At 30.6% G+C, this 12559-nt stretch overlaps 1 protein-coding gene across 1 annotated transcript in view; it reads left to right on the top strand.

Annotated features, from left to right (window-relative positions):
* Positions 1-10472: 10472 nt before the first annotated feature.
* LOC102587467 (pectinesterase/pectinesterase inhibitor PPE8B-like) overlaps positions 10473-12559 on the top strand; it is a 7047-nt gene continuing 4960 nt past the window's right edge. Inside the window, exon 1 of the mRNA XM_006344493.2 lies at positions 10473-10940. Coding sequence (XP_006344555.1) covers positions 10634-10940 — 307 coding nt within the window. The 5' untranslated portion in view covers positions 10473-10633. The remainder of the gene's footprint in view (positions 10941-12559) is intronic.

Raw genomic sequence — 12559 nt, 5'->3', positions numbered from 1 at the left:
ACTGTGAAGCATATGTTTTCTCCGGCAACCCTTTTGGAATTTGAATGTGCTGAAGGGAAGGACAAGGGTAAGTCTCGTGTGTCTGATCTTCTTGAGCAGCAAGAATCTCTCAAGCGAGAGCTAAATGATCTTACAGTAAACTTGAATGCAAATGAGGTTGAGATTGTGCGACTTAAGGTTCAGATGCAATAGACTATTTCTAGGGGACCTGGTACCAGTTCTGTGGGTAAGGAAAAAGTCGACAAATTGAAAGCTGAAAATGCCCAGCTGCTGAAGACAAATGCCTCACTCAGTGAAGAAGTTCAGGCTCTCAACAAGAAACTACTCCAAGCACACGTTGATGCTAATAATCGCATGACCCTGTTGTTGCGGTCCTTACCTCCTTCTCCCCTTGTGTCCTACATCCAAGTTTTATTATGTCTTTTTGTGTCTATGATGGTTTCTTTTTTCAGTTCTTGTGGCAAAGTGTACTGTTTTTATAGAACCTTGTGGTCAGCATTAGTGATCTAATGATATCATCTCTTTTTGCCCTGACTAGTATGCTTTTATCTTCTCTATTTCTGCTTACTTGCGCATGTACTGTGTGGCTCATGGCCCTGAATTCCTAACGTTTGCATGCAGCTTGCATATGTTTACTGTCACTCATTTTCAATGATGTCAAAAGGGGGAATTGATTGTAAATTGGGTTGTGAAATTAGAGTTTAGTGAAAGGGGGAACTGAAACAGGGGGAATATTGATAGGGGAACTGATGCACTTTGAATGAATGATAACTCAAGTGAGAAAGTTGTTTGTCATCATCAAAACAGGGGGAAATGATAAGTCTTACTGTTTCCAGATGTTTTGATGATCCTCACAAATACAGGGACCCGGTCCTCTGCAGAGTGTTCTCGTCCAGGACAATGTGCTATACAACTGGAAAGTTGCCATGTCAGAGGTTAATAAAGTTGTCAGCGTACTGAACCAATCAGAATGGATGAGGTTGTTTGTCCAACGGTTAATAATTCTTTATGGTTGATATATTCAACATGACAAACAACATATCAAATTATTCATTCAAAGATAGAAAATTCAAGCTTCAACAAAACAACAAGGGACCTCATAGACTGACGATTTGCTTCATGAACCTATTGTTATTTTGATTGCTTGTATTTGTGCTTAACTTGTAGGATTCGTTTCACTTTGATAGAAACGTTTCAAAACTTGTGTGAATCATTGTAAGCACATAGTTGAAGGCAACCTTTTGTCTTACGAAAAAGTCTATATTAATCAGTTAAGATTAGTATAGTGGGCAATGCAGGCATTGTTTAGGCTCGGTTAATTAATAGGTGGTATTACTTAGTATTGAGATTAGGAGGTTAATCTCATTGTGTGGTTGTAAACTGTGTTTCTCTTTTGGTTGTGAAGATTAGTGAAAACAGTTTGAAAATCTTGTGAGACAGGTCGTGGTTTTACTCCCTTGAGCAAAGGAGGTTTCCACGTAAAGTTTAGTGTCTTCTCTTTACTTTCTGTATTTACATTTGTGCATCATTATTGTGTAAAGGACATGGTCCCATCGTAGTTAGTGGACGCATATATTCCAACAATATAATTCGCAACTAACAATTCTTCGTTTGATTTGTATTTGTATATGGTGATAATTTTCTTTGGTTTTTCAGCTTTATCACCATATACATTCAATCTTTTTTTTGTATAAATTTTTAAAGTTTGTATGAACGTGTAGTTTTAAGATTTTGTATAATATAATATATATAATGTAATTTGTATAACTGTTTAAAATTCATATGTTTATGTTTGTATCAATTCGTTATTTTGAGTTTTATCATATTTGTATAATTCCAGAGTTTGTCTTACTCAATTATACAAAATCACGTGAATGATACAAACGAGATACGAATTATACAAATTATTACCCTCTATCGCTCGCCTCTCTCCTCCCTCTCCCAATCTCGCTCACCAAATATACAAATACATATGTATACCAGTTACATATATACAATTATCTAACCGATATACATATACAATTCACCTCTCTCCCACTCTCTACCCTCTCTCGCTTGCCTCTCTCCTCCCTCTCCCAATCTCGCTCGCCACTCTCCTCCCTATAACATGTAGCTACGAATCATAATTAACAAACTATAGCTATGAAGCGTAATTAAGTTATTTTTGAGTGACTATATGCGAAAGTTCCCCTTATATTTATAGAAAAATAGCCCTCAATCCTTGTTGAACTTGGGCTTGGACTTTGCAAGAAAAATCTCTAGGATAGCTTGTGGCACAACACACCATTCATTACCCTAGAAAAGCTGACGCGGCACACCAAGTAGAGCGCTAACACTGTGAATTTTCATATATGAAGTTTGAACAAACACTTATCCGCTTTCAAAAGACATGTAACTGTATGTGGTCGTGCAAATAATATAGAGACTCAAAATAGTTGTATGTCGAACCCGCAGGAATTTGTGATTTAGCAATAATCTAGTTAGCAATCATGTAAAACATTCAATTATAATCTAGTTATCATTAAATGTGGACGTGATCCTTCTTGCCACCTTTCTAACTTCAAATAATTAAAAAAACAATTCTACCAGGATCCTTCTTGCCACCTTTCTAACCAAATCTTCAAAATGCCCTTTTATTCTTTCTCCCATTATACCATAGAAGATCGGACAACCCAGATAGGTGAACGGAAAGTTTCCTTATTTGATTTCTATAAGACTTCTCAGCCTTTATTATTAAAAAATGGAAAAATTATAGAAATTCCACATTTAAGTTTACTTATTACCATTATCCCCTATAAGTTTTACAAATCTCCAAAATTCCTCATTTTCGCGCATCAGATTAGTGTATCAGCGCTTATATTATTGTATCTCGCGCATCAGATTAATGTATCAGCGCTTATATTATTGTATCTCGCGCATCAGATTAATGTATCAGCGCTTATATTATTGTATCTCGCGCATCAGATTAATGTATCAGCGCTTATATTATTGTATCTCGCGCATCAGATTAATGTATCAGCGCTTATATTATTGTATCTCGCGCATCAGATTAATGTATCAGCGCTTATATTATTGTATCTCGCGCATCAGATTAATGTTGATACAATAATATAAGCGCTAATACATTAATCTGATGCGCGAGATACAATAATATAAGCGTTGATACACTAATCTGATGCGCTAAAATGAGGGATTTCTATAATTATAAACTTTTAAGGGATAAATTGTAATTTTGCCTTAAAAGTATGTGATTTCTGTAATTTGCCCTTAAAAAATTTAAATTTAGCGATCGACAAATTTTGTAGCTAAACAGCAAAATTTAATGTTAATCCTATTTAGTGACAGATTTCTAATAGCTACAAGTGAAATAGTGATAGACTAGCGATGAAATTTATAGCTAATTCTATTTTTTTTTTTAATAATGCTTAAAGAAACTATAATTAGAGGAGTCTTATCATGTAGATAAAAGTAACTCTTGTCTTTGACCTCTTTTGATCTCCTGAGCCAAATATAATTGTATCATTTGCATATGAAAGATAATTAATTTTTGGGATCCATTTTGGGAGTCCAAACCCTTTGAATTCTTCCAGTCACTGACTAATACTGAATATCAATTATTAGATAATAATCTACAAACCATATCAATGATTATTTTTTAAAACCCAAACTTAATATTTTTGTCACAAAAATCCATGAAATCGTATCATATGCCTTAGTCATATCAACCATCACATTGTTATTTGCTTCTACGAGTATATCTCTGATTATATCATGTGCCAACAATACATTCTTAGTTATACTTCTTCCTTTTACAAATCCAACATGATTAGGAGAAATAATCATTGGTAGGATCCCCACAAATGATCAAATAAGAAATAGAATTAGAGTTCATTGAGCGTATAAAAGTCATCAATGTTTAAAGGATATTTTCATATGTTCAATAAAAAATAGGATTAGAGCTCATTAACGTTATAAAAGTCATTCAATATTTAAAGGATATTTTGATCAACCAAATATTTATATTTATGTTTTATATTGATATAGATAAGGTCTTATTAGTTGCCGGGGTGATTTTTCCTTAAATAAATAACGTGATATTCTTCTCGTCCCAATTTATATGTCATTGTTTGACTTGATACAAATGACATTTTTTAAAACAAAATATTTTTAAAAATGTGTCACATAATTAAAAAAGAGGGAGTAGGTGATGAATAAGTAAAATGGATCGAAAGGATACAAATTAAATGGGCTAATTAACTAGTCCTCCAAAAGTTGTATTCCTCCCGTTTTAAAAAAGAATGACTCATTTTTCTTTTTATATCAGTTTAAAAAGAATGATCCTTCTTGGCAATATTTTAATTTCAACTTTCCACGAGACATGTTTAAGACCACAAGACTAAAAGATATTTTGATATATTTATCATAATTTTAATTTATGAGCACAAAATTAAAAAATCTTCTTTTTAAAAAACTCAATATCAGGTCAACTACGTCATTCTTATATAAATGATAAATGGAGGACGTATTAGTTATTCACCAAATGGGTCCCAACCTCAGAACATGTATGGGCTTGAAACAGTTTGGAAAGGCAGCATTTCATTCCTTTATATAACTTTTGGGATTAAAAGTAGTACAAAAAAAAAGATGAAAAGAATAATGTTGAAAAAAGAGCTTAGGCATAAAGTAAAGTGAGTTTTTGGCCAAAAACATTTTTATACTATATCACAAACTTAAACAACATACTTAAAATATCTTTTTTGGCAAAAAATATCCTCTAAGTATTTGAAAGTTAACAATTTTCATCCCTCTGTTAGATATCGTCAAAAAATTAAGGGATCCTACAAAAACATGAGCAGTTCATGTGACTATCAACAAAAAATTTCTTGCATAATTTCATTACCTGCTATAAAAAGTTCCTGAAATAAATATTAAAAATCTTAGACACCATTGCTTACTGAAACAAAAAAAATTTGGAAGGTGTGAGGAATACTAAGGATACATGATTTGCTCTTTTTCTCATTTAGTAACGGAAATAAAGTGAAGCTTAATTATCTTTACCTTTTTCAAAATAAAACTGTATTTAGATCAATAAATTTTTGGGCATATCTGATATTGAAGTGATCAAAATATTGATCATGTGTTGCATTTGAGTTTCATTCTACATTATTAGAAGCGGAAGTCCCCAACAAACATCTCTTCTAGTATATTCAATTGAGAAGAAACATATTTCAACTAATAATATTTTTAATATCAAATTAAATGAAAATAAATGAAAAAACTGTCAAATTAAAAGATTTTGCATAATGCTAAATTCAATTACCGAAAAAATTCACGATAATATTTTTGGCTTATGTAAGAATAATAATTACAAAGAGATGACTTGATTTTTGTGGGATCTGTTAGTTTTCTAATAAATTCAAGTAGAAGAATGAAAATTATTCACTTTTAAATACTCGAAGAATATAGTTTAATCTTAGGGTATAGTTTAAGAATGATTTTTACAAACAATTGAAAGTAAAGCTAACAAAGTATTTATTCAAAGGAGATTAATAGTAGGGACTCAAAAAGTTGGTTTGTAACTTTGTAGCTATAAGAATTAATAGTGCAGCCTGGCACGCATTACTAAGATTTCCGCGTTCTTTGGATATGTGGAAATACGCGGAATGAGATTAGATATGTGGAAACCTTCAAAAGTATGTTTGGATGGCTCATATTTTTTTACTTTTGGGGTCGTTTTGACTGAACGTATAAAAATAATGTTGAATAAAATATATTAGTTAGACATGTTATATTTTTAAATTTTAGATGTGTACAAGTAGACACTTAAACTTGTATAAAATTGAATAAGTAGACACATATGCTCTATGTGACATGATGCATATAAGATGGCACGTAAGACACAAAATTGTCATATAGGATGAATATGTCTATTTGTTCAATTTTATACAAGTTTAAATGTTATTTCTGCACACCTAAAATTAAAGGGCATAGTTGTAAGCTGGAGTCAAGTTAAGAGTCATGTTTATATATTATGTCTATTAGTTATGTTTGCATAGTTGTACTCAGATTATCTTAGCAATGTTTGGTTTAATGTAATAAAAATAACATGCATTGAATTAAAAAAAAAATTAAAAAAATTACAAAAATACCATTCATAAATATGGTGAAAATGACGTAAAAAAAAGTTTTGATGGGCAATTGTATCTTTAACCCACATGCATTAAACTATTTGCATTACTAATATTATGGATTATCATGTACTAGTTATATACACTTTAATACCAAGTTGAGTATATTAATTATATATAGATTGAGAAAGTATACCAAACAAAGTATTAGTTATACATAAAGATAATGCATGCATTATTTTTCCTAATGTGTTCTCTCAAATGAACCCTTAGGGTGTGTCCGGTACAGAGGAAAATACACAAATGTTTTCCAATTTCTTTATGTTCTGTTGCTTAAATTTATCAAAAAAATTAAAAAATAATTTTTTTAATAAATAGGGAAATGACTTTCCTGGTAAACAAATAAAGAAACTAAGTTCTACAAAAGGCATTGCATATTGATTGTTTCCCTTAGGGTATGTTTGGTAGGAAGGAAAATGTTTCCTTGAAAAATTAAGTTGATTTCTAACATCTCTCATGTTTGATTGGTGAGTGGTAAATATTTTTCGAAAAATATTTTTTAATGTTTGGTTGTTGAACGAAAAAATATTTTATAATTTTTTTATTTATTTTTAACTAATAAGTAGAAAAATAGTTTTTGACCTAGTAACCAACTTGATAACCGATTCAGAACCCAACTCTAACACCCGATCTAGAACATAACCCCAATAATTGATATGTTTCTACTTTTTATAAAAATAGTTCATTTATCTTTGTTGCATCCAAAACGTCAATCTCGAGGCTCCCATTTGCCCTAAGAAAAAGAAAAATGCGATGAACTTTCTTGTCTAATTCAAATGGTCGTTCATTAGGGGATGAGGGTGAGACCCGTATTTTATTTCCTTTTTTAGGGTTTTGCTTCTTATTTTTTTAACAAAAAAGAGTCAAAATTATCTTTGAATTATTAGAAATAGCTCATATATACCCTTTAATTATGTTTGGGATCAAAACTATCATTGTTATCTATATATGTTTTGGACCACAAATACCCTTTAAAATGTTATCTTTACCATTAGAACTGACATAACAGTCCACCAAGACAGTCCAACATGACAAAAATATCTTTCTCTCAAAAAGAAAATCAACTATAATGTTTTCATTGTTCTTGTTTGAGTTGTTGTTCGGACTTTGAAACTCCAATTTCAAAGTGTGCTGAAGTTTGTTTGAAGTTGTAATTGCGTGTTGAAGGATTGAGTTCATTGTTTGGATTTTGGGATCATAGATTCACAAAATCGATTTTTAGATTTCAAGCTTTTTAGAACTCTTTCATATACTCTGTTTTTTATATTTTTTTGGGGGATTTCAACTCAAATCTTCAAATATCAATCTTCAAACTAAGAATTCAGTTGTTAAATGTCAATTTCCAGCTTCAGTTGCAATATCCAAGCAATTTTTAGTAACATTCAATTAAATTTCTTCAATTTTTTGCACTTCAAAAACCAAACAAAAGCTAGAAATTTCTCACCATAATAAGCTTTCAAATGAGTAACTATTTTTGAGTTTCAACACAAAAAGAATGACTTCAAGAGTTTTTCAACATCTTTCAACTTTGAGAATTAAATTTCAGCCTCAGATTCAATGACATCAAAATCCAAATAATGAACTCCATCATTCAACACACAACTACTATCTCAAACGAACTTCAGCGGACTTCGAAATCAGAATTTCAAAGTCTGAACAATAACTCAAACAAGAACAATGAAAGAACTACTTTTCATATTTAAAATAAATAAATTGTGATAGAGATGAACATGGAAGAACAACATAATTGAGAGAAAGAGATTTTTGCCATGTTGGATTGCCTAGGTGGACTGCCATGTTAGCACATATGACAAAGATAACGTTTTAAGGTATTTGTGGTCCAAAACATAGACGGCAAGGGTAGTTTTGATCTCAAACATACATAAGGGATATATATGAGCTATTTTGAATAGTTCGAGGATAATTTTGACACTTTTCCGTTTTTCAATTAAGGGTAAGGAAAGGGAATATGAGAGAGTGAATTATAAGGCGGGTAATTGAACCCTCGCCAACAAGGTAAGTTTAGGTAGCCAACCAACTGAGCTACTAAGATTCCCCTAGTAATTTTTTTATAAAATTATAATTATAATTATGTTTGATAATATTTTAAAATTATACGTCATGTCCTTAGTCTTCAACTAAGTGCACATGTGACACTTGAAAATCAACTCACGTTTTTGCACGACTTGCTCAATATTTTGCTATGTCAAGTCAGGCTAAGATACTAAAGATCTCTAAGAGAATGGTAACGAGACTCAAGAGAAAAGTTAGGAAAAATTGTGTTGTAGGGAACTTTGATATTACTCCCTCTGTCCACAATTGTTTGTCAGGGTAAGGTCATGCACATCCCTCAAGGAAAATTTAATACAAGGTGTAATTTGACTAATATAACCCTACTATACCAAGAATATCAAAAGTCCACATAACTTTTCAATTGAACTACACTATCATTAAGGGCAGAATTGGAAAAAATTGACTAATTATTTCTTGATTGTTTAAATTGACAATTAATCTTGGACATCTATTTTTAGTATACCTGCCAAACAATTGTGGACGGAGGGAGTATAAGAAGAAGAAGAAAAAGAAGCAAATTGGCAACGAAAAAAAGAAGAATAAAGAATTAAAAAACGAATGAAACCATTGAATGCTTTAATAGGTGGGATCCAAAGAGGTTCATGTGGTTAAAATAATAAATGCATCCTAAATTTCAGTATTTTTGTTTTGGAAAGTCTTTAATTTTGCTTTGAAAAGAAAAGGTTATTATGGTCTTTTACATGTTTATGGCAAAATTCTGGCCAAAATTTTCTGACAGTTTAGGAGCTCCCTTCTAATTTTACTTTTACTTTTTTATTTAATAACAAACTTTTATGACCTCATAAATATGTATAAAAGTAATATTTTTGAAATATAAATTCAAAAATCTTCAAGTCTTTTTTTTAAAAAAAGAAAAAATTACGTGCTAGATTCAAATTCTATCACTTAAATTGAAAGAAGAAGACATTAAATTCGTTTGGTTGAACCTTAGCTTGGTCAAAAAAGCAAGAAGCAGCTCCCATTAAGGGTGTGTTCAGTAGGAGAAAAAAAATATTCAGAAAATTTATCTTAATTTTCACATGAATGGATAATTAATATACATATTTTCACTAAAAATAAAACAAGTTTCTTAAAAATAAAAAGATTTAAACTTTTCTAATAAAATAAAAATATTAAATTCTACAATGACATTTTACATTAATTATCCTTCACATCCTCCAACACACTTCATTTTCATTCCATCGTTACCACCCCACATTATATCCCCTCATATATAAATTATATATAAATATTTTTAAAATAATATTTTTTTTATCTACGTACCGAACATATAAAATTATACAAAAAAAAAACTATAATTGTCTAAAATTGAAAGTTGTTTCAGCGTCAAATGAAAGTTAGTCCCACCACCGTCCTAGAATATCACTACTCATGTTCTGTTAGCAGTGACATTTCAACTTAGGTGCAATGTCACCGACACCCTTCGCCCACAAAAACCCACAAAATCTCAAAGGCATGTCATCTACGTATTTTTACTCGTCATATTTAGATTTGACACATTTATTAGAAAAATAATGATTGATATAACTATTGTATCATACTATCAATTTCTATTAGTTGATGTTTAATACTCTCTCTATTCATTTTTACTTGTCATTTATTCTTAAAATAGATTTTCATAGTTACTTTTGACATATCAAGAAAAGACAATAAATTATTTCATGTTTTCCCCTCAATGTTAAATACTTATTTTCCAAATCATTTTCCAAGACATCTTTTAATGGGGGATAGTTTGATAAAATATTTATATCATTAATTATTTTCTTAATGGGTGTACCAAGTCAAACTGTGACAAGTAAAAGTAAACGAAGGGAGTATTATGTTTTGAAAAAATAACTTACGGAATAAGTAATTAATGCTACGTATACGTAAAACATGGAAAAAATACAGTAATTATTTTTTCTTGATATGTTAAAAACCACAAGTAAAAATAAATTAAGAGAAGGAATATTTTCTCTGTCTTAATTTATGTGATACATTTTTTTTAGCCTGTATTAAAAAGAATATCAGTATCTTTTTATAATTAAAAATAATTTAACTTTATTTTTTTTATTTTACTCTTAATAACATGATTTATATCCATACAAATTATAATTATGGAATTGATGAAGTATACTAATAGGTCAACACGAGAGGTGAGTGTCTTAAAACCATGCACGTTCCTTTCTACTTATATATATCTCCCATTCTTCAATGCTCTCACCTGTCCCCTAACTATAACAATAAATTTTCCCCTTCCTCCCCTTCTATATATTTATTAATTCATTATTATCAACCAAAAATTTTATCCATAGGCTTACTAGGCAAAATTAAACTACGTGCATGCTCATTATTAAGTGTGGGACGTTATAATGGGTAATTTATTTTGTGGAGTGATTTTGGTACTTTTATGTATAACTAGTACTTGTCCTTTGAAGAGCTATGCTGTTGATGAGGATTTTTTTCAATCAGAATGTTTGCAAGTGCCAACATCCGAGTTTTTGGGTTCGGTTAAGTCTACCATCGACATTGTTCGTCAAGTCACTTCGTTAGTGTCAAAATTCGCTAGCTTCTTTGGCGATTTTCGACTTTCTAATGCCATTTCTGATTGTCTTGATCTGTTGGATCTCTCAGCAGATGAACTTACTTGGACTCTTACTGCTTCTCAGAATCCCAAAGGTATCTATCTATTTATTTACACTGTATTAATTTTACCATCAGAGTTGTGATTGAGTGAGTACTTCTTCGTCCTTAATCAGATGTTTTGAGTTTAGGGAGTGTTTTACCTGACTTCCTGATGTGAATCTAGATTTAATGAGACTTCAATGTGGGTACCGGATACTGAATAGAAAACCAAAAAAAGAAAATTACCTATCTTTAATTTGTTCATTTTTGATGAGTTATGCACTTTAGGAAAAGGTTAACGCACTTAATTTTTTCTGCTCTTTTTGAGATATCGCTTTAAACCTTTAATTCGCAATAGGAGTCTGTCTTGTTCCTTTATCTTTTAGGCCTGTTTTACGCTTTATTCGAGTAATAAAAGTTTACTACTCCGGCTATTCGTATTTACTTGTCAAATTTTAAACTAACACACGTAGTAGTTTACTATTGTACTACTATTAATTGATAGAGTCTCAAACAAATTTACTTACTGTATTTTTCAAAAACATTAATTCAATGTTAATAAATTGAGGATATAATCTTTTTTGATTTGTCAAAAATCACAAGTTAAAAAAATCGAATTACAAAATACTTAATAAATAAACAGGGACGGAAGGAGTACTACTTTAAAAATCAAATAGAAAGTTTTAGCTCCAATCCTCTGTTTTATGCTCTTTTTAGTTTTTCTTAAAGAGGGCAGTTTTTTTAAAGTTTTAGTATTTTTCTTTTAAACTAATGGTCAAAAATATATTGAACTATTACTTTTTTATGAGTTTCACGTCCTAATTATCATTTGTTATTTTTATGAACTTTAGGTTTGAAAATCCCCCTAGTAAAAGATGTTTATAGGGTATTTATATGGTTTAGGATGAGTAGGAAGTCGTCCTAGTCAAACCAAATTTGAATAGGAAAAGCTGAAATCGAAGGCATGTGGGCGGGGAGGAACTAGTAAGGGCCCGCGCGGGGTTCATGAGTGACCAGAGGCAGATCCACATTTATATATAGGGATGTACGTGAATCCGTTAATTTCAAAATTTTTTATATATATATATATATTAAGAAATTGACAAAAACTAGGATATAATTAATAGTGAATCTATGAGGAGTAAAAGTGCCCTTGTAATACTGATACAAGCCAGATGAACCACCTGCGAGACTAGAATTTGAATCCAGTTAAAGCCCTAATGTACTCAAAATATTGACCTTTTAGCTGAATATCATCCTCCCAATGAGTAATCCAAACACAAAAATTTGTAATCATGACGAATCAATCGAACATAATAAGTCATCTTGCATAGTAATCACATATCATAAGTCATTTCACAATCGTCATACCATAATAGGGGCAACTAAAAAACATCAATGTTCAGTTGAAATTCTTGTTTAAAGTCGTTAAATCATGTTTTTAATCATTGGGCTATTCATAGAGCAAAATTCATGTTAAAATCATCATTTTAAAATTAAGTCCAATAGCCCCAATTGTAGGGAAAATTATGTACATATTCATATACATAATTCATTATATAGAACGATATCAAAATATGAAGACTTGTTGTGAGTTTGTTCCACATGCACTTAAGTCTCGTTAAAACATGTGACATGACATTTTAACCCCAATATATATATATATATATATA

Source organism: Solanum tuberosum, unplaced genomic scaffold (assembly GCF_000226075.1).
Source record: "Solanum tuberosum cultivar DM 1-3 516 R44 unplaced genomic scaffold, SolTub_3.0 scf00058, whole genome shotgun sequence".
Classification (NCBI taxonomy): domain Eukaryota; kingdom Viridiplantae; phylum Streptophyta; class Magnoliopsida; order Solanales; family Solanaceae; genus Solanum; species Solanum tuberosum.
Note: the sequence above shows the minus strand (reverse complement) of the source record. Positions and strands in the feature narration are given on the sequence as shown.